The sequence below is a fragment of the Oncorhynchus tshawytscha genome, unplaced genomic scaffold (genome assembly GCF_018296145.1).
Source record: "Oncorhynchus tshawytscha isolate Ot180627B unplaced genomic scaffold, Otsh_v2.0 Un_contig_4934_pilon_pilon, whole genome shotgun sequence".
NCBI classification, from domain to species: domain Eukaryota; kingdom Metazoa; phylum Chordata; class Actinopteri; order Salmoniformes; family Salmonidae; genus Oncorhynchus; species Oncorhynchus tshawytscha.
This window is the reverse complement of record NW_024609814.1, coordinates 203,000-223,758: the sequence shown is the minus strand read 5'-3', so window position 1 is coordinate 223,758 and position 20,759 is coordinate 203,000. Positions and strand designations below refer to the sequence as shown.

At 44.0% G+C, this 20,759-nt stretch overlaps 1 protein-coding gene across 1 annotated transcript; it reads left to right on the top strand.

The window, feature by feature from the left end:
• Positions 1-8,450: 8,450 nt before the first annotated feature.
• Positions 8,451-19,937, top strand: keap1b (kelch-like ECH-associated protein 1b). Its single transcript, XM_042318694.1, has 8 exons — positions 8,451-9,380; positions 9,832-9,933; positions 10,900-11,145; positions 12,930-13,226; positions 13,844-14,223; positions 16,052-16,257; positions 16,535-16,711; positions 17,747-19,937. The coding sequence occupies exons 1-8, from the start codon at positions 9,174-9,176 to the stop codon at positions 18,022-18,024; spliced, it is 1,893 nt and encodes a 630-aa protein (XP_042174628.1). The 5' UTR covers positions 8,451-9,173; the 3' UTR covers positions 18,025-19,937.
• The last annotated feature ends 822 nt before the right edge of the window (positions 19,938-20,759 follow it).

The following is a 20,759-nucleotide window of genomic DNA, read 5'->3' as shown; positions in this document are numbered from 1 at the left end:
GTGTGAACTTGTAACTCAGCTTTATTGAAAAGTGCATAGCCAGCACTTCATTCAAAGCTTTATTCCTTATTTCTGTAAAGTGCACACACGTTTATTTAACAGATTGTACAATTTCGTCGAATACGGCTTTCTAATATATATTTTGAGAAAATTGGGCTAATTGTGTCCATATTTGATTGTCAGAAGCGCGTTTAGAACGATGCAGAACTAGTCCCGCTTCCTTTATTCTAAAGAACTCCTCTTCCGTAAAAGTCCCCTCCCTCCGCTCGCGGTTCACCGCTCATGCATGTCTATGGAGGCCAGCAGACTCGTATTGAGGCCCACTCTTATTTTGGCAGCGAGAATCAGTTTCGTACAATGCTTAGTCATGGTGAGTTACAGCTTTCCCCCGTTCCTATGTGGCGCACAGACAGCGATGGAACTATTCAGCTATGTGAGTCTATTTTACTATTAATAAAGCCGATCGCGATTGATTTTGAAGATATATAATATTAGTGATTTTGTCGCGAGAATGTTAATGTTCATGAATGATGTTTCCGATTCCAATCGGCAACCTTTTTTTTCCCACGAATCGAGTCGACACCAATAATGCCAGGCAGTTACTGACAGCGAAGCTAATTTTGATTGTCTGACAATGTTTTTCACAGCGTTTGCTTTTAGCCGTGGTGTTTTGTTGCTATAGCCTAATAGTACATCGACTGGTTGCCTAATGGTCATATTTGTTGTGAACGAGTAGTGAAGTATTAACGTCCGTGCATGCCAACACTTCGATGTGTTTAGCTATAACTGTTACAAGTGTGACTCACCAAGCAAGCTAAATGTATCACTGTAGCCTATTTGTTGGGAAATCGCCATCCCTTTGTCTGAAATCTGTAGCAAAAATCATATGGTGCTATATAATTGCGCGGTAAGCACTTTCTTTATACCGTTTACATAAGGGACTCTTGACTTCTGGGTCATGTTTTGGTACACGCAGTTCGGTAATTTGCTCCCTCATCACAGTCAGTTACAGTCCACGATAAGATGAGTCACTGGCGAAGGCGCATTGCCAGTCCCCCTATCAATCTTGTTTGTAATAAGCCTTCGTTCTTAATACAGGTGGGCATTGTTTCAGATAGTTTAGGGAAGGTTAGGCTACCGGTAGTCGATCGGTTTGTCGTTCGTCTATTGTCAATATCTATCCAAATGTGCAATGTCTGTCTAAATTAATTATTTAAGAAGCGCGAGAAAGTTATGGGATCGAGTTACTAGTGTAACTCCGATTAAGCAACAATACAGATTTTCCCAGACAATCCAGATATTTTGTAGTCTACTTTATTGCATGTGCGTATCTCTCATGTCGTACATCAAATTGAAACCTATAGTCGTTCTCTGCGAAGTAACGTTATCGTATTTGGCGCGGAGAAAGTGACCACTTTAGGCCGGGGACTGTAGGCCTGTTGAGGGATAGCTGTAGTGTAAATCCCAGTAATATGGATATCTTCCATACAGGGTTCCAGGGTGATCTGCCCAGAAGTGTGTAGCCTACCGCCTATATACGTATATTGACTACGAGGGCAGTTTATAATTTAATAAACTGGTCCCATGAATTGCAAAGAGATATGGGATATTAGAACCCCGTTGTCTTAACGTGTAGGTTGAAGATTACAATGTTAACTAGCTGGCTAGATGTTTTTGTTGTTGTCTTGCATTAGCTTCAATTGCAAGTTTTCACCAACCTTATGATCTGCTTCAGACCGCTTGCGTTCTGCCTAAGCAGCGTAGCTACTATGCTTGAGCTGGTCCCGTGGTTGATTCAGAGCGGTAGACCCTTTGCATTATTGTGACTCCATTGTCTTAACCTTCCTATCTTAAACCTAAGCATGGGTACACTCAACATGTGACAGTTAGTGGAGGCTCCTCAGTGGAGTGAATTTAATAAAAAATAGCGAAACATTAAAGGTAACCTTTTTAGATAACACTAAATATATTCACGAAAATGGATTAAAACACACTGTTTTGCAATGAAGGTCTACAGTAGCATCAAAAGCACTCTGTAGAGTAGCGCCATGGTGTAACCGGAGGACAGCTAGTTTCCGTCCTCCTCTGGGTACATTGACTTCAATACAAAACCTAGGAGACTCATGGTTCTCACCCCCTTCCATAGACTTACACAGTAACAACAGGTTGGAGGACCTCATCCGATCAGAGCTCTTGAAGCATGAACTGACATGTTGTCCACCAAATGAAAGGATCAGATAATTAATCTGATACTGGAAGCATAAGCTACAGCTAGCTAACACTGCAGTGCATAAAATGTGGGGAGTAGTTGACTGAAAGAGAAAGACAATAGTTGAACAGTTTTGAACAAATTCATTTCTTAAAAAATGAATAAGCAAGCGAGAGCTAGCTATATTTTGTTGTATTTTCTCCACTTACTTAGTTAGCGAATGCAGCTAGATAGTTTAACCTACTCAAACACACGGCTCAAACAGAGAGGGATGCCATGTTAGCTAGCAGGCTATGGCTATCCAACACTGGAACGTTTTTCCAAGTCAAGGTAAGCTTTTGGTTTGATTAATTTATTGCCTCTGGAGCCGGCAGGTGTAACTTCTAGACTGCTTGATGACTGTACTGCATGATTTGTAGCGATTAATATGCGTTAGTTCTAGTAGCTATGTTGTTTATGAGTATGATGTTCGCTAATATGATGACAAAGATGTAAGCTGTGTGTAGTGGTTATGATAGAAACTAATTTGCAACTGTTGGAGTAATGTTTACACCCTAAATCAGCTAGATGCAGGCAAGAGAGTGCAAGGCGGTATTGAATGTGTCAATGTCTGTAACCTTGATTACTCAAATTTTTCTCTCGACTTGTGCTCCCTACGTTGTAAACTCTCATTCATAGGCTAGTCTGTAGCAACCTCATGATGGGTATAGGGAAATTTTGAGTATCGTGTAGTAACCTGAACCTATCAATGTTACATTGAGCTGGGTGAATGGAATGTCAATGACAGTCATCCAATATGCTGTAATAGAAATAAGGCTATGCTTATTAAAAAAAATAATTGTCCTCATGGGATATATCATGGGACTGATATTAGCTTTTTCTGCGCATAATGTTCAAATAATTTATTTATAAGTGACTTTGTTGAGCTTCACAATCAATTTTAGGTATTTTCCCATGATGTGAATGGGATTTGTGCCACAAATACTAAAATGCGGATTGTGGAACCAGTGCCAGGGAAACTAAACTGAAGTATGAATTGCTGTCATAACTTGTCCATAGACTGCTTACAGGGTAAGGAAACCATTGTCAATTTATCATTTGGGTCAACTAACCCTTTAATGATTTCCCTTGTACCTACTGCTGCGTTCTCGTGCTAGTCGGATCAAAGAAACTGACATTTCCAACTTGTTAACTGCTTGAACGCGGCACGTGTATAACTACAACCAGTTAGAAAGTCGGAAATTGTGGAGTTTCCTAGTTCCGACTAGCACGTGAACGGGGCACATGTTTGTCCTTTTTAACTGCAGGCTTTTCTTTGGGTGCTGAAATCTGTTGTTTTTGATTAAAAACATAATTTTATGTGACGTCTGTCAAATTGCACCCCGTAATCGACAAGTCTTTCAATGGAGTAGGAAGTTAGGACTTCAAGCGTGCACCACAACACGATACTTTTATAAATATCCATTCTTTAACGCTTACTGTGTACCTGTGCTTGTCCTGATTGTTATAGAGTTGTCAGTTGAATTTGGAATGCATATTTTGATAAAATTGCATTCTATACGTCCGCTTCCAAAACTGAAAGTCTGTCCGGCCATGATGGGCTGCACCTTATCCGTTAACAAATAGCTCCCTTGGCAGGGTTCATGTAAAATGCTACTTTTATAAATAAAATACAGATCTGAGTCTTTCACTCAGTATTTTTGTTAAACAGAAAACCCAAACATATGGCAGCAGATCCACAAGGTCTGCCATGAGAGGTGACTGTATAGTTCCCTTAAGGAAAACCAACTTTAGTAAATCTGCTTTCTCTGTGAGAGCTTCCCATGTCTGGAATACACTGCCATCAGACACACATAACTGCACCACCTATCACACTTTCACAAAATGTATGAATACATGGCTAAAGGTCAATCAGATTTGTGATCATAATCCCTAGATGTGTATTGCCACTTTCCATGTTATCTGTAGCTTGTGAGGTGTGGAAACACTTTGTTGCTTTTATGAATTTTGCCTTGCTGCTTTTTGTTATGTTGCTCTGTCTGTATGCTACGTCTTGCTTGTCCTATGTTGCTCTGCGTGTGCTCACTACTCAATAATTGTCTATATTGTAATTGTTTTTAATAACCTGCCCAGGGACTGCGGTTGAAAATTTGCCGGCTGGCTAAAACCAACACTTTTACTGAAACGTTGATAACTGTGCACTGTCCCTGTAAAAATAAAATAAACTCACTCAATAGTAAACCAAGAAAAGCTTGCAGCTACACAGAACAAACATAGGTACAAGGAAACAATTAAAGAATTGACATTTTTACAAGTATCGACTGATGGTGACTCGATGTAGTTCGAGGTAGCCTAGAGTCCACCTACACTCATCGCAACTCAACTCCATCGAGATGTACACTGAGTGTACAAAACATCAAGAGCACCTGCTCTTTCCATGACAGATGGACCAGGTGAAAGCTATGATCCCATTGATGCTGCTTGTTAAATCCACTTCAGTCAGTGTAGATGAAGGTTAAAGACCAGAAGGATTTTTAAGCCTAGAGACAATTGAGACATGGATTGTGTATGTGTGACATTCAGAGGGTGAATGGGGCAAGACATAATATTTAAGTGCCTTTGAACAGGGTATGGTAGTAGGTTTGTGTCAAGAACTGCAACCCTGTTGGGTTTTTCACGCTCAACAGTTTCCCGTGTGTATTAAGAATGGTCCACCACCCAAAGGACATCCGGCCAACTTGACTCCAATGCTTCTCACAGTTTTGTCAACATGGGTCAGCATCCTGTGGAACACTTTTGACACCTTTGTAGGGTCCATGCTTCGACAAATTACGGCTGTTCTGAGGGCAGAAGGTGTTGTGCTGTGCACTCGGTGTATATATCATCGTTGAGTAAACTCCGCTAGTTGAGGGGGTGAGTTCTTCCATGATGAGTACACTATGTGAGTTGTGAGTGTTGAGCAACAGGCTACTATTAAACTGTGACACATCTTTCTCAAGGAACTGTGAGGGATAGGCCTTCCATGAGATTTCACACAACAAAGACACACAATATAGGTCTACTTACCACTAGGCCTACTACTGCTGCTGTGTAGCCTACATCTAGGTAGAACTCCTACATCTCCTTTTTAAGCCAGAACTCCTACATCTCCTCGTTAAGCTATATTTCCTAGTTAAGCCAGAACTCCTACATCTCCTCGTTAAGCTATATTTCCTAGTTAAGCCAGAACTCCTACATCTCCTCGTTAAGCTATAATGGGTAACTATACATTCCTACAATGCAGTGCCTTTTCTTACCCGAAGAAGTATCACTTCTTCTTTAGTGTAAAATGTGGAATCCAAAAGGATTTAAATATAAGGTCAGGTGTCCTTTTACCTTAAATATGGATATTGAAACTGAATTTGAATGCATTTGGAACTGTTTTCTTAGTGGATGCAGGTGTTTTGCCACATCTCTGGGTGTTATTCATCAACTTCCACAATAAATATATGCCTTAAAATAATTCATCTTTCATTTTTTATCGTCTTAGTTAAATTCTCTCAATATTTATTTTTTCATGATTATTGTATTTTTATTAAAGATGGTCTGTTTCCCTGATATCCCTTTTCACCCCATTAGTTTGTTGTAATTCTCCAGAAACAACCCCTTAATTTATTTGGTGAGAAAACAACAGCGCAACGCTAAATAAATATACACACTCAGTTGGATCTATTTGTATATTGTTTCATGTTAGTCTGTCCAACTCATAAATGTCCACCCTGTTAAAATATGTTTGATGTAGAAGTAATTTAAGCTCAATCTTGCTCACTCACAGTGCGATGGCTAATTTAGGCTCAACATTTCCACCCTGTTAGGTTCCACCCTGTTAGGATTATGCTCCTAACCGGTTAAAAAATAATAATAATTAAGTGCCTGAGCTTGACCAATATGTTTATCTGAAAGTCAAAAGTCCTTTTTCTGAACTTTTTTCTAAAGTTACAAGGTCCAAAAGGCACTGCATTGTAGGAACGACCCAACTTGACTTTAGTTAAGCCTACACACTGTAATAATATATCAGACCGTGTCCAATGTAAGCATTGTCTTCATTACAGAGAATGGTCCAACCACATAATATTAGTCTAATCTTGGTTTCACTTCAGTGAGTTGTACAGGATTTCATGTGATATCGAGGGAGGGTAGTAGAATTACCTAGATAGAGCTGTAGGTAGGCAGACCATACAACTAAGGCTGCGCCCAAATGGCACCCTGTTCCCTACACTTTTTAGAAAAAATGGTTCCAAAAGGTTAATTCGGCTGTCCCCATAAGATAACCTGTTTTTGGTTCCAGGTAGAACACTTTTGGTTCCAAGTATAACCGTTTTGGGTTCCATGTCGAACCCTTTCCACAGAGGGCAATACATGGAACCCAACATGGTTATACATGGAACCAACAAGGGTTCTTCAAAGTGTTCTCTTATGGGGACAGTCGAAGAACCCTTTTATGTTCTAGGTGGCACCTTTTCTAAGAGTTTACATAGTGCACTACTACTAGAGTCCTATAAGCCCTGGTCAAATGTAGTGCATTATATAGGGAATAGAGTGCCATTTGGGAGGCATGTAGAACAGGTAGGCCAGAACTTGTCCTCCAGCCCTTCAGTTCAGCCAGTCAGTTCTCTTATCTACTTGTACAGGTAATCATTATGTGCAAAACATAACATTGCAGTTATGTTACCCACTCAGGCCAGAGCAGCTGCAATAACACGATAACAATTGTTGCTGAGTAACTATGACTCTCTATAGTGACTTTTTTGTATTGGCCTAGTTGTGAACGAACAGGCTTAACACCTGTATAGTCTGTAGCTTACTTATTCGTGTGTGTGTTTGTGTGTGAGGTTATTTTCCTACTCTCCACTGCTGTAGCCAGATTGGTCACAGGACAGTCCAGGGAAGAAAAAAAAACACTCAGTCACGATGACTAATTCAATTCTGGCCTAATTTAAGTCACTCACTCTGTCTTCCTCAGTAGGAAAGTACGTCACTCGGATCAGACTCTCGACCAGTGGTTGGGCTATCTTACCCACTCCCCGCCAGAGCTGGGTTCAGACTCTTTACAAACCTTTCAAATACGCTGAGCATTTGCTCTAGTCTGCCTGAAGAGCCAGATGGGTGGGGTTTGCACTTTTGAGACGTCTCTATTGGTTCCATTGCAGCAGGTACGCTCAATCAAGCATAGATGCAATATTTGAAATGATTTCTAATGGTATTTGAACCCAGGTCTGGGGGGGGGGGACTCTGCATTCCCTTGTGTGGAATCTGTGGAGACACCCAAGCTCTCCTAGAGCTGTGATGTTGTCTAAAAGCACATTGACTCTAGTCACAGTGACTAAGAGAAACTGTGATCCCTCCCAAGAGGATCCATGGGTGTGACTGTAAACTCTTTGATTACCTTAAAGGTATATCTATCTATGTTGTGTATCTCTTTCTGTTCTAGGACACTTTTGTTCTGACTGGAGTGATTGAGGTTGGATGGCTTCGAATGTTATTTAGCTGAGTCATTCGCTTGTCGTAGAACATACTAAATCACTCTTGAAAATGAAAGTTCTATCTGTTTTGATCAGACATGGAAATCAGTGCTAAAAACAAATTAAAGGAAGATGGTGAACAAGCTATGAAGGTAAGATACTGACATTTTGGTGCAGGTACAGCCAACTAGCGCAAAAATATTATTTAAATATTGTCAGTACGATATATCATCCCGATATGAAAATGTATTTCTTTCTTTCCCCCATCACTATTAGATAAACCCTGTTCACCCTAACACCTAACTGTCCTGTCTTTTCGCTCTTCTCTTCTAGTTGCCAACGGCGCCCAGACCTTCCCAGTAAATACAACAGTGCAATTTGAGATTCCAGAGCGGGGCGACTTCTGGGAAAGCTTCTAGAGTGGAGCAACTGATCAACCAAACTAAACTGAGCCCCCCCCTCATTCCTGAATCCTCAGGGCTGCTAGCTTACGCTGACGACATTTTTGGCACCTGCTCTTTTTTTTCTCCCTCTACAGAGTTTTAGGAGTTTCCACCCCTCTACTACCCTATCCTTGTCCCTCTTCTACCCAACTTCTGGCAGAAGTGTAGCTCCATGAGCTAAGTCCTGATTTATAATTATGACCACCATTGAAGATGCAGTAGTATATCAGTGTCTGTTTTTTGGGCCTCAGAGCGAAAAGGAATAAGCAAGTAGTTGGACTTGAGAGAAGATGTCAGAGTACTAGACACATCTGTCTGTTTTTTTGACTGTTGCGGACTCTTTTGTTCAGAAAGTTCCCCTTTAGGAGAAAAACATGTCCGCTTGTTGATGTGAATAACAGTAATTCCCTACTGCGTCTTTTCGGACTCGCTACATACCTCCTGCCAAAAAGACCATACATCTTGCTGTTCCTTTAATTAAAAGAGAAAGAGAAGAGAAGTTTACTCAAGGGCAGGTGGGAGAGAATCTAGAACACTGATGTCATAAATCGTGGTGGATAACGATTGGCCTGGTTATAACATACATAACCATGACTGGCAGTTCATGTAGAAGAAGTATTTTTTTTAGTTTTACAATAGCACCTGATTGTGCACTATGGCTGGGCTTGTGGAATAAGTAAGACTGTACGAAAAACTCTTATAGACACAATGGCTGGAATTGAAGAATAAGGAGTAAGGGCTAAGAAACCGTCTTTCGGACCTTTCTAAGAAAGACGATTTAATACTCTCTGAACTCTACAGTCACAGACATACATTCAACCAAAAAAACAACAAAGACCCTAGGAAAAGGGTCGTAGCCTTCTACAATCCCCCAATAGCTCCTCCAGTTTTCAACATTTCCCTAGTGTCTCCTTGCCCCTCAGTGAGCAAGGATGTCCGGCAGCAGTCACTCCCAACACTGTTCTTAGTTGTTGTCACAGCTTCAACAGAAGCACCAGGAAGGATCCTTCGTCAGTCAGGATGTCTAATGAGTGCCCGACGGAGTGCAAGGCGGTGGTGACGCCGTCGACGCGCAACGGCCACCGCGTCTTCAGCTACACGCTGGAGAGCCACACGGCGGCCGCCTTCGGCATCATGAACGAGCTGCGGCTGGACGGCCAGCTGTGCGACGTGACGCTTCGTGTGTGCTACAACGACCTGGAGGCCGTGGACTTCGTGGCACACAAGGTGTGTAGCATTGTGTCAACGGTTATGCTGTGGATGGAGTCAGGTGTAGCGGTAACGCTCCTGACTTCGGACTACTCCTGCCCCCTTGGCGATAGGGGGGTCTGCCCTTCTCTTCTAGTCCTCATGCTTTGTCTATCCCCAGATTGGTTTCTGTCTGTGAAACTCCCCCCAAAAATGTTGGGGGGGAAATTATGTTTGGCACTCCGATCTTTAAAGCTCCAATGCAGCTGTTTTTAATTTATCTCAAATCGTTTCTGGGTAACAATTAAGGAACTTACTGTGATTGTTTTCAATTAAAATTGTAAAAAATAAACAAAAATAGCTTCCTAGCAAAGAGCAATTTCTCAAGCAAGAATTTTGATAGGACTGTCTGGGAGTAATCTGAGTGGGGAGGAGAAAACTGATACAGTTGATATGTTTGAGATATCAAGCTGACAGTTCACGTCTACAGGTGGTGCTGGCATCGTCCTCTCCGGTCTTCAGAGCCATGTTCACCAACGGCCTGAAGGAGTGTGGGATGGAGGTGGTGCCCATCGAGGGGATACACCCCCGGGTGAGTGTTACAACACATTTTATAAGACTTGCCACAGGCATGTAATAAACCTTTCTAGCTGTTGGCCTAAAGTAAAGTGTTAACCAATTCTATGGAAACCAACTGCGTTTTCATGTGAGTAATAGTAGTGAAGACTGGATAGATGAGATGCCTTTCATCCAGGCGTGTCAGTAGAGCTGGCTTTTAGAAGTCCCAGTTGTAATTATCCACGTTGCATTCAAGATAGGAAGGCAGTCACTCCACGTTTTCCTACGAGGGACCAAAGACTGACTCCATAAGAAAGACAGTTGTATTTCAGTGGTAAAAATATACGCTCACACACACACACACACCTGCTTTTATCGCTGGCTTCTTTGTTCCAGCTGGTGCGTACAGCCCCACTGAGTTATCTCCGAGAGATCGTAATCATGCCGCTGCCTTTAGACACGCAGACACACGTAGACACATCAAGCTCACAGAGAGCACAGGATTAGCCATGTTGACTAATGAGGGAACTCATAAACCAGCAGCTCTCTGACTGCTCTCTGTCATAGGCTAACTCAGAACTGTGCCACACTGCCACGGCTTTGATAGTATTTATTGTGTTACTATTTTTATTTGCAAATTGTCTTTGTCTAAATCTGCATTATTGGGAAAGGGCTCGTAACTAAGCATTTCACGGTGAAGTCTACACCTGTTGTATTCAGCGCATGTGACTAATACAATTTGATTCGATCGGTTTAATTTGATTGTGTAGTTCCTCAGTACTGAGGCAGATTGTGTCAGTCTGGAACCTCATGCAACAATAATGATGTAATTGAATCAACCCCTTTCTGTCTTCCTGTTTCTTCTAACTGTTCTAACTACTCTCGTCTCATTCTCTCTCACCTGCCCTCCACTCTCTCTTCCATCTGTCCCATCTCTTCTCTCCATCTCCAATCTTTTCTCTTCCTTTCTCTCTCTGCAATCCCTCCTTCTCTCTCTCAGGTGATGGGCAGGCTGATAGAGTTTGCCTACACGGCCAGCATCTCTGTTGGGGAGAAGTGTGTGATCCACGTCATGAACGGCGCCGTCATGTACCAGATCGACAGCGTGGTAAAGGCCTGCTGCGACTTCCTGGTCACGCAGCTGGACCCTAGCAACGCCATCGGCATAGCCAGCTTCGCCGAGCAGATCAGCTGCACGGAGCTCCATCAGAAAGCTCGGGAATATATCTACATGAACTTCAGCCAGGTATGTGGTGTAGATACTGTCTACTGGATTTGAGCAAATATCTACTTCCCCAGGGTCGGATGACCTCATGGATACTATTTTTATGTCTCGGCATCTAGTATGAAGGAAGTTGGAGGTAGTTTCGCAAGCCAAAGCTAACAAGCATGTTATGACCTCTAATATCCTTCATACTGGACACAGAGACATAAAATGGTATACACGAGTTCATCTGACTCTGGGGAAGTAAATAACAAGCTTCATCGCCAACATCCCGAAGTATCCTTTTAAAACAGTTAGCTTTAACCCCCTCACAACTGATTCAGGATCAGCTTTGCCTAACCTCGTTCTTTGGGTTTTGCGATTCTCCAAACCATAGAGAGAGAATCCTTTTAAACTCATGAGGGGAGTGAACAAGTACACACTTCGGAGAGAATGATAGTCTCTTTTCTCCCCCCGAGTTGGAAAAGTTCAGTTTCCAGAGCATGCTCACTGTTGATGGTACGAAGTGTTTCACCATGACACTTTGCTCCTTGACCTTTCGATATGCCCTATGGGTTCCCCCAGGAAATAACCACGTCGCCTGACTCCGATCAGTTGAAATAATTCAAGCGGATACTGTGCGTCTCTCCTGATCTCCATTTGATATGGATGAGTCATTCAGTCAACCTTATCGTTAGTGTCACCGTCACCGTCAGGCCATTCAGCTGCTATACAGATGAATGGCTTTTCTCAGATCTGTAGTCTCTTCCTGTAACTGGCGTCTTTGAAAAGCCAGAGTCCGTTTCCTCAACTGACTCGCTGTGTTTAGTTAAGGGAAACGTCAAGGCTTTGCGAGGGTGGAGCACCACCACCTGCACCACAGCGTGTCATCACTGAGCAAATAGTCTCAGCTGTTACTGTGCACCATCTTTGTTTCTTTTCTGCTTTGGCCCTTGAACCCTCAACATGAATAATCCTACTATTGTGTGGTAGTGGGTTAGGTGAGTGTGTGTTGGGTGAGTGTGTGTTGGGTGAGTGTGTGTTGGGTGAGTGTGTGTTGGGTGAGTGTGTGTTGGGTGAGTGTGTGTTGGGTTAGTGTGTGTTGGGTGAGTGTGTGTTGGGTGTGTGTTGGGTGAGTGTGTTGGGTGAGTGGGGGTGAGTGTGTGTTGGGTGAGTGTGTGTTGGGTGAGTGTGTGTTGGGTTGGGTGAGTGTGTGTTGGGTGAGTGTGTGTTGGGTGAGTGTGTGTTGGGTGAGTGTGTGTTGGGTGAGTGTGTGTTGGGTTAGTGTGTGTTGGGTTAGTGTGTGTTGGGTTAGTGTGTGTTGGGTTAGTGTGTGTTGGGTTAGTTTTGTGCGTGAGTTGAGTGAGTCGTGTGGAATCAGCTCGTTGTGTGGGCGGGCTCATGGGGGTTTACCTGTATGTTCAATGTACAGGCAGTCAGTCTGCATGACTTCACAGGGAGTCAGACTGAAACTGTAACCATGGAAGAGCTGGTTAACAGGAAGAGATGTCTCATATATATTCTGCAAAGATCACTGATTGTCTCTCACACACACACAAAACACACACACACTCCCACAACCAAAAGAATGATCATGAGTCATAATAAGATGAATACCAAAGGTGTGCTGTGTGATTCAGTGTACTCCATTGAATAAAAATGTTTTCAAAATGCTGCGTTACTTCACTTTTTAATTCTAAAAGCCTAACAATTGCCCATGAACCATATCCAATAACCCCTTGTTATTCTCCATGACTTTATTTTAGACTGGCAACCAAGTGATGCCTTTCTTAGAACAGCCTCCTTCTCCTCCTTCTCACCCTTAGGTGGCGACCCAGGAGGAGTTCTTCAACCTCTCCCAATGCCAGCTGGTCACTCTCATCAGCCGCGACGAACTCAACGTGCGCTGTGAGTCGGTGGTCTTTCAGGCTTGTGTGGCGTGGGTCCGGTACGACCGGGAGAACCGGCGGCCCTACGTCCAGGCCCTGCTCCAGGCCGTGCGGTGCCACTCCCTCACCCCACACTTCCTCCAAGCCCAGCTGCAGTCTCTGGAGTGGGACGACCAGTGTAAAGACTACCTGGCTCAGATCTTCCAGGACCTCACCCTCCACAAGCCCACCAAGGTGAGATGGTTGGTTGGTATTTTGGGTAATAAAACCTGTTTACAGTTAAAGTTCCAAAGCCTCCATTGTTTCTGATGTGCATCAATGACCTTGCTGCTGTATCTAGCACTTAACGTCCAATACTGATGCCAAGAACCCTGATTAAATACCGTTTTAAAAAACTACAAAGCTGGCCTCCTGAGTGGCGCAGCGGTCTGAGGCGTCACTACAGACCCGGGTTCAATCCCAGGCTGTGTCACAACCGGCCGTGACAGGGAGTCCCATAGGGCGGCGCACAATTGGCCCAGCGTCGTCTCGGTTAGGGGAGGGTTTGGCCGGGGGCTTTATTGGCTCATCGCTCTCTCCTTGTGGCGGGCCTGGGCTCCTGCAGGCTGACATCGGTCGTAAGTTGAACAGTGTTTGGTGAACACTGACTTCCGGGAGAAGCGGGCAGGTGTTAAGGAGAGTGGTTTGGCGGGTCATCGACCTTCGCCTCTCCAGAGCCCGTTGGGCAGCGATGAGACAAGATCGGAATTGACATTGGGAGGGGGAAAATATATATATATTTCCAATGTATTTGTCTCCAAGGTAATCTCCTGATGGATCAATTGATTGATACATTTATGTGGTCCTCCTAGGTGATCTCGTGCCGCACGCCCAAAGTGCCCCAGCTCATCTACACGGCAGGGGGATACTTCCGTCAGTCCCTGTCCTATCTGGAAGCCTACAACCCCTGTACTGGGGCCTGGCTGAGGCTAGCTGACCTTCAGGTCCCCCGGAGTGGCCTGGCTGCCGTGGTCATCTCTGGGCTGTTCTACGCTGTCGGAGGAAGGAACAACGCTCCTGACGGGAATATGGACTCCAACACGTTGGATTGTTATAATCCCATGAACAACTGCTGGTTGCCTTGTGCTCCCATGAGTGTACCCAGGAACAGGATAGGAGTGGGGGTGATTGACGGGATGATCTATGCTGTCGGAGGGTCGCATGGATGTATTCATCATAACAGCGTGGAGAGGTTCGTGGAACTGAGATCTGATTGGGAGGTTTGATGAAGGGAGTGGTAGTTGCGTTTTTGTGTCCTTAGGTTGGGGTTATGATTGGTTAGGTATGTAGGACTGGAACAGTGCCCTTTGCGCCATAGGACTTGCTCTTTTCTGCGCGGAGCAAAGTGATGTTATACAAGGAAGTAAACTCAGCAAAAAAAGAAACGTCCCTTCTTCAGGACCCTGTCTTTCAAAGATAATTTGTAAAAATCCAAATAACTTCCAAGATCTTCATTGTAAAAGGTTTAAACACTGTTTCCCATGCTTGTTCAATGAACCATAAACAATTAATGAACATGCACATGTGGAACGGTCGTTAAGACTAACAGCTTACAGACGGTAGGCAATTAAGGTCACGGTTATGAAATCTTAGGACACTAAAGAGGCCTTTCTACTGACTGAAAAACACCAAAAGAAAGATGCCCAGGGTTCCTGCTCATCTGCGTGAATGTGCCTTAGGCATGTTGCAAGGAGGCATGAGGACTGCAGATGTGGTCAGGGCAATAAATTGCAATGTCCGTACTGCGAAACGCCTAAGACGGCGCTACAGGGAGACAGGATGGACAGCTGATCATCCTCGCAGTGGCAGACCACGTGTAACAACACCTGCACAGGATCGGTACATCTGAACATCACACATGCGGGACAGGTACATGATGGCAACAACAACTGCCCGAGTTACACCAGGAACGTACAATCCCTCCATCAGTGCTCAGACTGTCTGCAATAGGCTGAGAGAGGCTGGACTGAGGGCTTGTGAGGCAGGTCCTCACCAGACTTTACCGGCAACAATGTCACCAAAGGGCATAAACACACCGTCGCTGGACTAGACAGGACTGGCAAAAAGTGCTTTTCACTGACAAGTCGCAGTTTTGTCTCACCAGGGGTGATGGTTGGAATCGTGTTTATCGTCGAAGGAATGAGCGTTACACCGAGGCCTGTACTCTGGAACGGGATCGATTTGGAGGTGGAGGGTCCGTCATGGTCTGAGGCGGTGTGTCACAGCATCATCGTACTGCAGGCAATCTCAACTCTGTGCATTTAAGGGAAGACATCCTCCCTCGAGTGGTACCCTTCCTGCAGGCTCATCCTGACATGACCCGCAGCATGACAATGCCACCAGCCATACTGCTCATTCTGTGCATGATTTCCTGCAAGACAGGAATGTCATTGTTGGCCATGGCCAACAAAGAGCCCGGTTCTCAATCTCATTGAGCACATCTGGGACATGTTGGATCGGAGGGTGACGGCTAGGGCCATTCCCCCCCAGAAATGTTTGGGAACTTGCAGGTGCCTTGGTGGAAGATTGGGGTAACATCCCACAGCAAGAACTGGCAAATCTGGTGCAGTCCATGTGGAGGAGATGCACTGCAGTATTTAATGCAGCTGGTGGCCAAACCAGATACTGACTGTTACACCCCCCCTTTGTTCAGGGACACATTACTCCATTTCTGTTAGTCACATGTCTGTGGAACCTGTTCCGTTTATGTCTGTTGTTGAATCTTGGTATGCTCATACAAATATTTACACATGTTAAGTTTGCTGAAAACAAACGCAGTTGACAGAGAGGACTTCTTTTTTGCTGAGTTTATATACAGTATATAATTTTTTTTTTATCTCAAGGAAAGTATTTGTTGTTTGTGTCTAAAAATAAACCAGGAAGAAATTTCTTTGTCACGATTTTCCAACCTCACACTAAATATAGTCCAGTTGGTTGATTTTGTGGGCGTGTGTCTCTATCCTGCTCCGCAGGTTTTGTCAGTGTGTTTGACTGACTGTGTCTGTCTCTCCCCTCCTCAGGTATGACCCAGACAGGGACCAGTGGCACCTGGTGGCCCCCATGTTGACACGGCGTATCGGGGTGGGCGTGGCGGTCATCAACCGGCTGCTGTACGCGGTGGGCGGGTTCGACGGCACACACCGCCTCTCCTCCTCAGAGTGTTATAACCCAGAGAGGGATGAGTGGAAGAGCATGGCTGCCATGAACACTGTGCGCTCTGGGGCAGGTGAGGAACAAAAGGAGCACATTGACTTTGGACAGAATGTACGGTCTGATTCTCTACCCTTCTCTCGACGCATGTACTTACACGCCCCTTAAGGCACGGACAGGAATATGGTGGAAACTCTCCTGCCATGCTTTGCACAAATCCAATGTTTTCAAATCGATTTTAAATGCACTTTCCTGGGTAAAGGGTGGAGATTCAGAGTGAAACCTGCGTGTAGGCCTAAAGTTCCACCTGTGTCAAGAAGTCCCTTCTAATAATGAACTTTGACCCATATCAGGTGTGTGTGCGCTGGGGAACCGTATCTACGTGATGGGGGGCTACGACGGCACCAACCAGCTGAACACAGTGGAGCGCTACGACGTTGAGACTGACACCTGGAGCTTTGCAGCCTCCATGAGGCACCGGCGCTCCGCCCTGGGGGTCACCGCGCACCATGGGAAGATCTATGTACTGGGTGGGTATTGTAAAAGCAGGTTCTACTGCAACAATGCTTTAGCGGAATTATGAGTCATTTGCTTCGGGGCAAGAAGCCCCTGGAGTCCTCCCAAATACCCATTTTGTTTTTGCTATTACATTATGACAGAATCAACCCCCATATGATGTGCAGTATTTAGTACCACAGTGTTTAGGTCACATTTAGTTTTCCAGTGTCGAAGTGACAGAGAGAAGCATATCTTATTGTTTTTATTTATTGATTTATTTTGTTGAATTTTTATTTATTTTTTACCATTTGTCGAGAGACCTATCTGGTGGTGTCTCACGGAATTGCAGGACTGATTATTGGCAAGTCAGTTTATAATTGGCAGCTAGCTCCATTTGAATGATACAGCAGCAACACCTGGTCAACAGCATCGGCTTTTAGGCCTCCTGCCTCCGGCTCCTAGAGGGAAGTGGTGTGAGGTGATGCAGAGGCTCGCCTCGCAGGGCGCTTTTAGGCCTCCTGCTCCGGCTCCTAGAGGGAAGCGGTGTGAGGTGATGCAGAGGCGGTGTGAGGTGATGAGAGGAAGCGGTGCCTCGCAGGGCACTTTTCAGGACTACTGCTGAGGTGTGGTGGTCTTATTTGCGCTTTTACAGTCCCCGAAGCATGACCCAGGTGGGTGCTACCAGCCTGATCTAGAGAGGAGGAGCTGTGAACATCGACAGACAACGAGGTACTTGATGAAGAGCTCCATGGCCTGTCTTGTCAGATGTCTCTACCTCCCAGCCTGGCTGTTCCATCAATGCTTCCTCCGGCCACAATACTACCTTTCTGAACTGCCCATGATGAAAGACCTTCGCCCAATAACTACCAGATCCTCCTACATTTTTTTTGTTGTTTAATTGTTTTGTTTTTAAAAGCAACTTTGTGATTCAACGTGTAATGAAAAGCACCATATAAAATGCATGCATTATTATTTACATTTGAGATACAATTCTCATGTTATAAAAGTGTTTTAAATCCCATCCTATGTCCTAAAGAGTGCTTCTCCTCTCCTCCTCCGTTCTACAGGAGGTTATGACGGGAACACGTTCCTGGACAGCGTGGAGTGTTATGACCCGGAGACGGACACGTGGTCGGAGGTGACCCGCATGATGTCGGGACGCAGTGGCGTGGGCGTGGCCGTTACCATGGAGCCCTGCCAAAAGGACCTGGCCCAGTGTCTGAAGCATGAGAGGACGGAGGTCACTGGCGGTTGTGAGGGTGTTAGTTTGGGGTGTTCAGGGACAGGAGGGGACTCTGGATCGCACCATAACTCCAGACACGGTGCCTTCGGCAAGGGGACTTGAGTTGTACGCTCTCAACCATCCCTGGCTCAGTCCTCTTCAGTCTTCCATGGAAAAGCGCCCCGCCTTGAATAGAAGACAGAAACACATGTCTTCTGAAAAACACAAGATCGCAGAGGCCCTCCCTAGCCATGTTGGTTTCACACAACTTCAGTCATATGTGACAAGTTGTTTAATGATAAATTGTATATAGTTTATGATCTATAGCACGTCGATTCACTCACTGTTCCCGTGATAACAATGCAGATGGGCAAAGTCATAGAAATAGGAGTTCTAGATTGTTTAATCTGTTCAAATCTACTTCTATGTCCTCCATCCCATACCACCACAGTAGCACTATAGCGCCCTCTTGGACCAATGTTTCCCTGGTCTACACCAAGAGGAGAAAGGGCTGTACAATATATTCAAAGGCTACTAACTAACCTCTGTCTACTAAATTAGTAGTCACTTTTTTTCTATTTCAAGACCAGCCTGTGCAGATAAACCAAATATTTTGGGGAGGGGAAGAAATATACAAAATTGCATACCTTCAAACAACAAAGTGTAAGACAAAGTACCTTTTGCTGAGAATTTTCCTGAACAGTAGTAAATGCAAACTTGTAGTGTATTCAAGGCTTAAAAAGGCTTCTAAAGTTTGAATTTTCCACTAAAAATGTTAGATTTGATTTTACCTAATGAAAAATGTATCAACCCTACGCAAAAATGTCCCTTAATTATAATCCACATAATTCACATTTCCTGTTGCTGAAGGATTATTTTCCTACTGTAGCAAACTGGCTCAAATTAAAGATCCTACATCTGTAGTACTTTTGGCAAAGTCTGTGGACAAATGGGGAATTTTAGGGTTTTCCTTATATAAGTGCCATTACTATGCCTGCTGGCATGATTACCACCATCAGTATACAGACCACTCTCTGGTGGCAAGAAAGCACGTTGGTGCTTGGGCCAAGGGTTGGAGACTTAGCCTACAGTGGTCGAAGTAGGCCTAGAGAGCCCCAAGACTGAGTCTAGATACTATCGGCTCAATAGCGTTGCAAACCAATCATAAAGAATTTGTGGGATGGGAATGTACTGAAAAATGTTTAGAGTAGGGAACTCACAAGGACCGCCCATAAGGACAAAAGAAGTGTCAATTAATTTTCAAACATTACACGCAAATATATCTCCAATCTCCCCCCCTGCGACTGCTTTTGGGTTTTAACACTCGTACACACATCTGCCCAAACCACGGGTCAAGTGACCATTGTTGTGCATTAAGTCACATTTGATAATGTCACTAAATGGGAAGATGAGGAGAAAAGGACTGAATCCCAAATGGCACCCTATTCCCTATGTCGTGCACTACTTTTGACCAGAGCCCTATGGGCCCTTATCAAGAGTAGTGCACTAAATATTTCCTGATGACTCGTACTGAATTGAATTCCGCTGCTCTCTCGATGGAGAAGGAATGTCAGTGGGCCGGAGCCTGCCAAAACTAAATTGGAAAAGAGTGCTATTTAGTACAGGCTACTTAAAGAAATGTATTTGTAACAGCGGTTTAATTAAACTACAAAGGTTTTTTTAAGTGATGTTTTGTACATTGATATTATATTCCAATGGAGTCTTGTACAGAAGAATTTAAGACCTGAGGTTTTTTATTTATTAATTTTGTCCCTTTTTTCTTGTTTGCTTTGACTGACTACGACTTTGTATTACAATTGGACTCTACTGTTTTCCTGCTAATGAGAAGCATGCATTGTATTTAGGCATGCCTGTTGAATGCCTACATTTGTAAAGAAAGGTTGCCTCTTTTTTGAAAGGGACTTTTTTCCTCTTCGTAGTTAAAGAAATAGAATATTTAAAGAAATGCTTTGTACATTTTTCAGCAAACAAACACTGTACAAAACACATTGTATATTAAAATATGTTTATTTTAACAGTGGCATATGTTTCTTTGTCGAAATCCCAGTTCTGGGCTCATATTCACACAGTCTGATTTAGAAGTGCTGATATGTGATACGTCTTTGCCTTTTCGATCAAAATGAAGAGGGTGATCTGAGCCTAGTTTAGCAATACTCCAATTACCATTGAGAGAAAGGCACCTGAATCCGGTTCGTTAGAACCATCGATGAACTTGGCCTTACGATACTTTCGGGAAACCGGGCCCTGATCAGGGAGTGTCTGCGCAAAGACAGTACAGTACGACGATGGGCAGAAACTGCTTCTCCAATAGAAATCCCCGATCACGCTCGTAGGCGATGTCATGGCGACTTTGGCTGGCTAAGATCATGCGCAGAGACACGTAATCGGTTCTAACGGTCGTCTCGCGTCAAATCAAAGGCATGCTTTCGATATATCGTTGTTTTTGAGGAAAATGAGAACTTGTCAGTTTGTCACTTTCAGGAGGTTAGTCATAACATGCTCAGCTACTTAAGACATTGTCTCGAATCTCGGTTGTGCCTTTTCAGATTTAGAAAACGTTTACAACCAAGGAATCATTTTTCCACTTCTCTAATTGACTTCTCTAACGCCAAACTCCGGCATGGTCTGCTTCACAAGCGTTCCCAGAAGTCTCGCAATATTGCACTTCTGGGTTTAGAAACTCTGTGGTCTGCATCATGTTGCCACAAGATGGCGCCTAAACACAGATTTTCGTCATACCACCAGATGGCCACGATATCACAAGTTATTGATGATAACATTGATGATGTGGAATTTTGATTACATTTGCAATATTAAAATAATAGTTAACATACTTT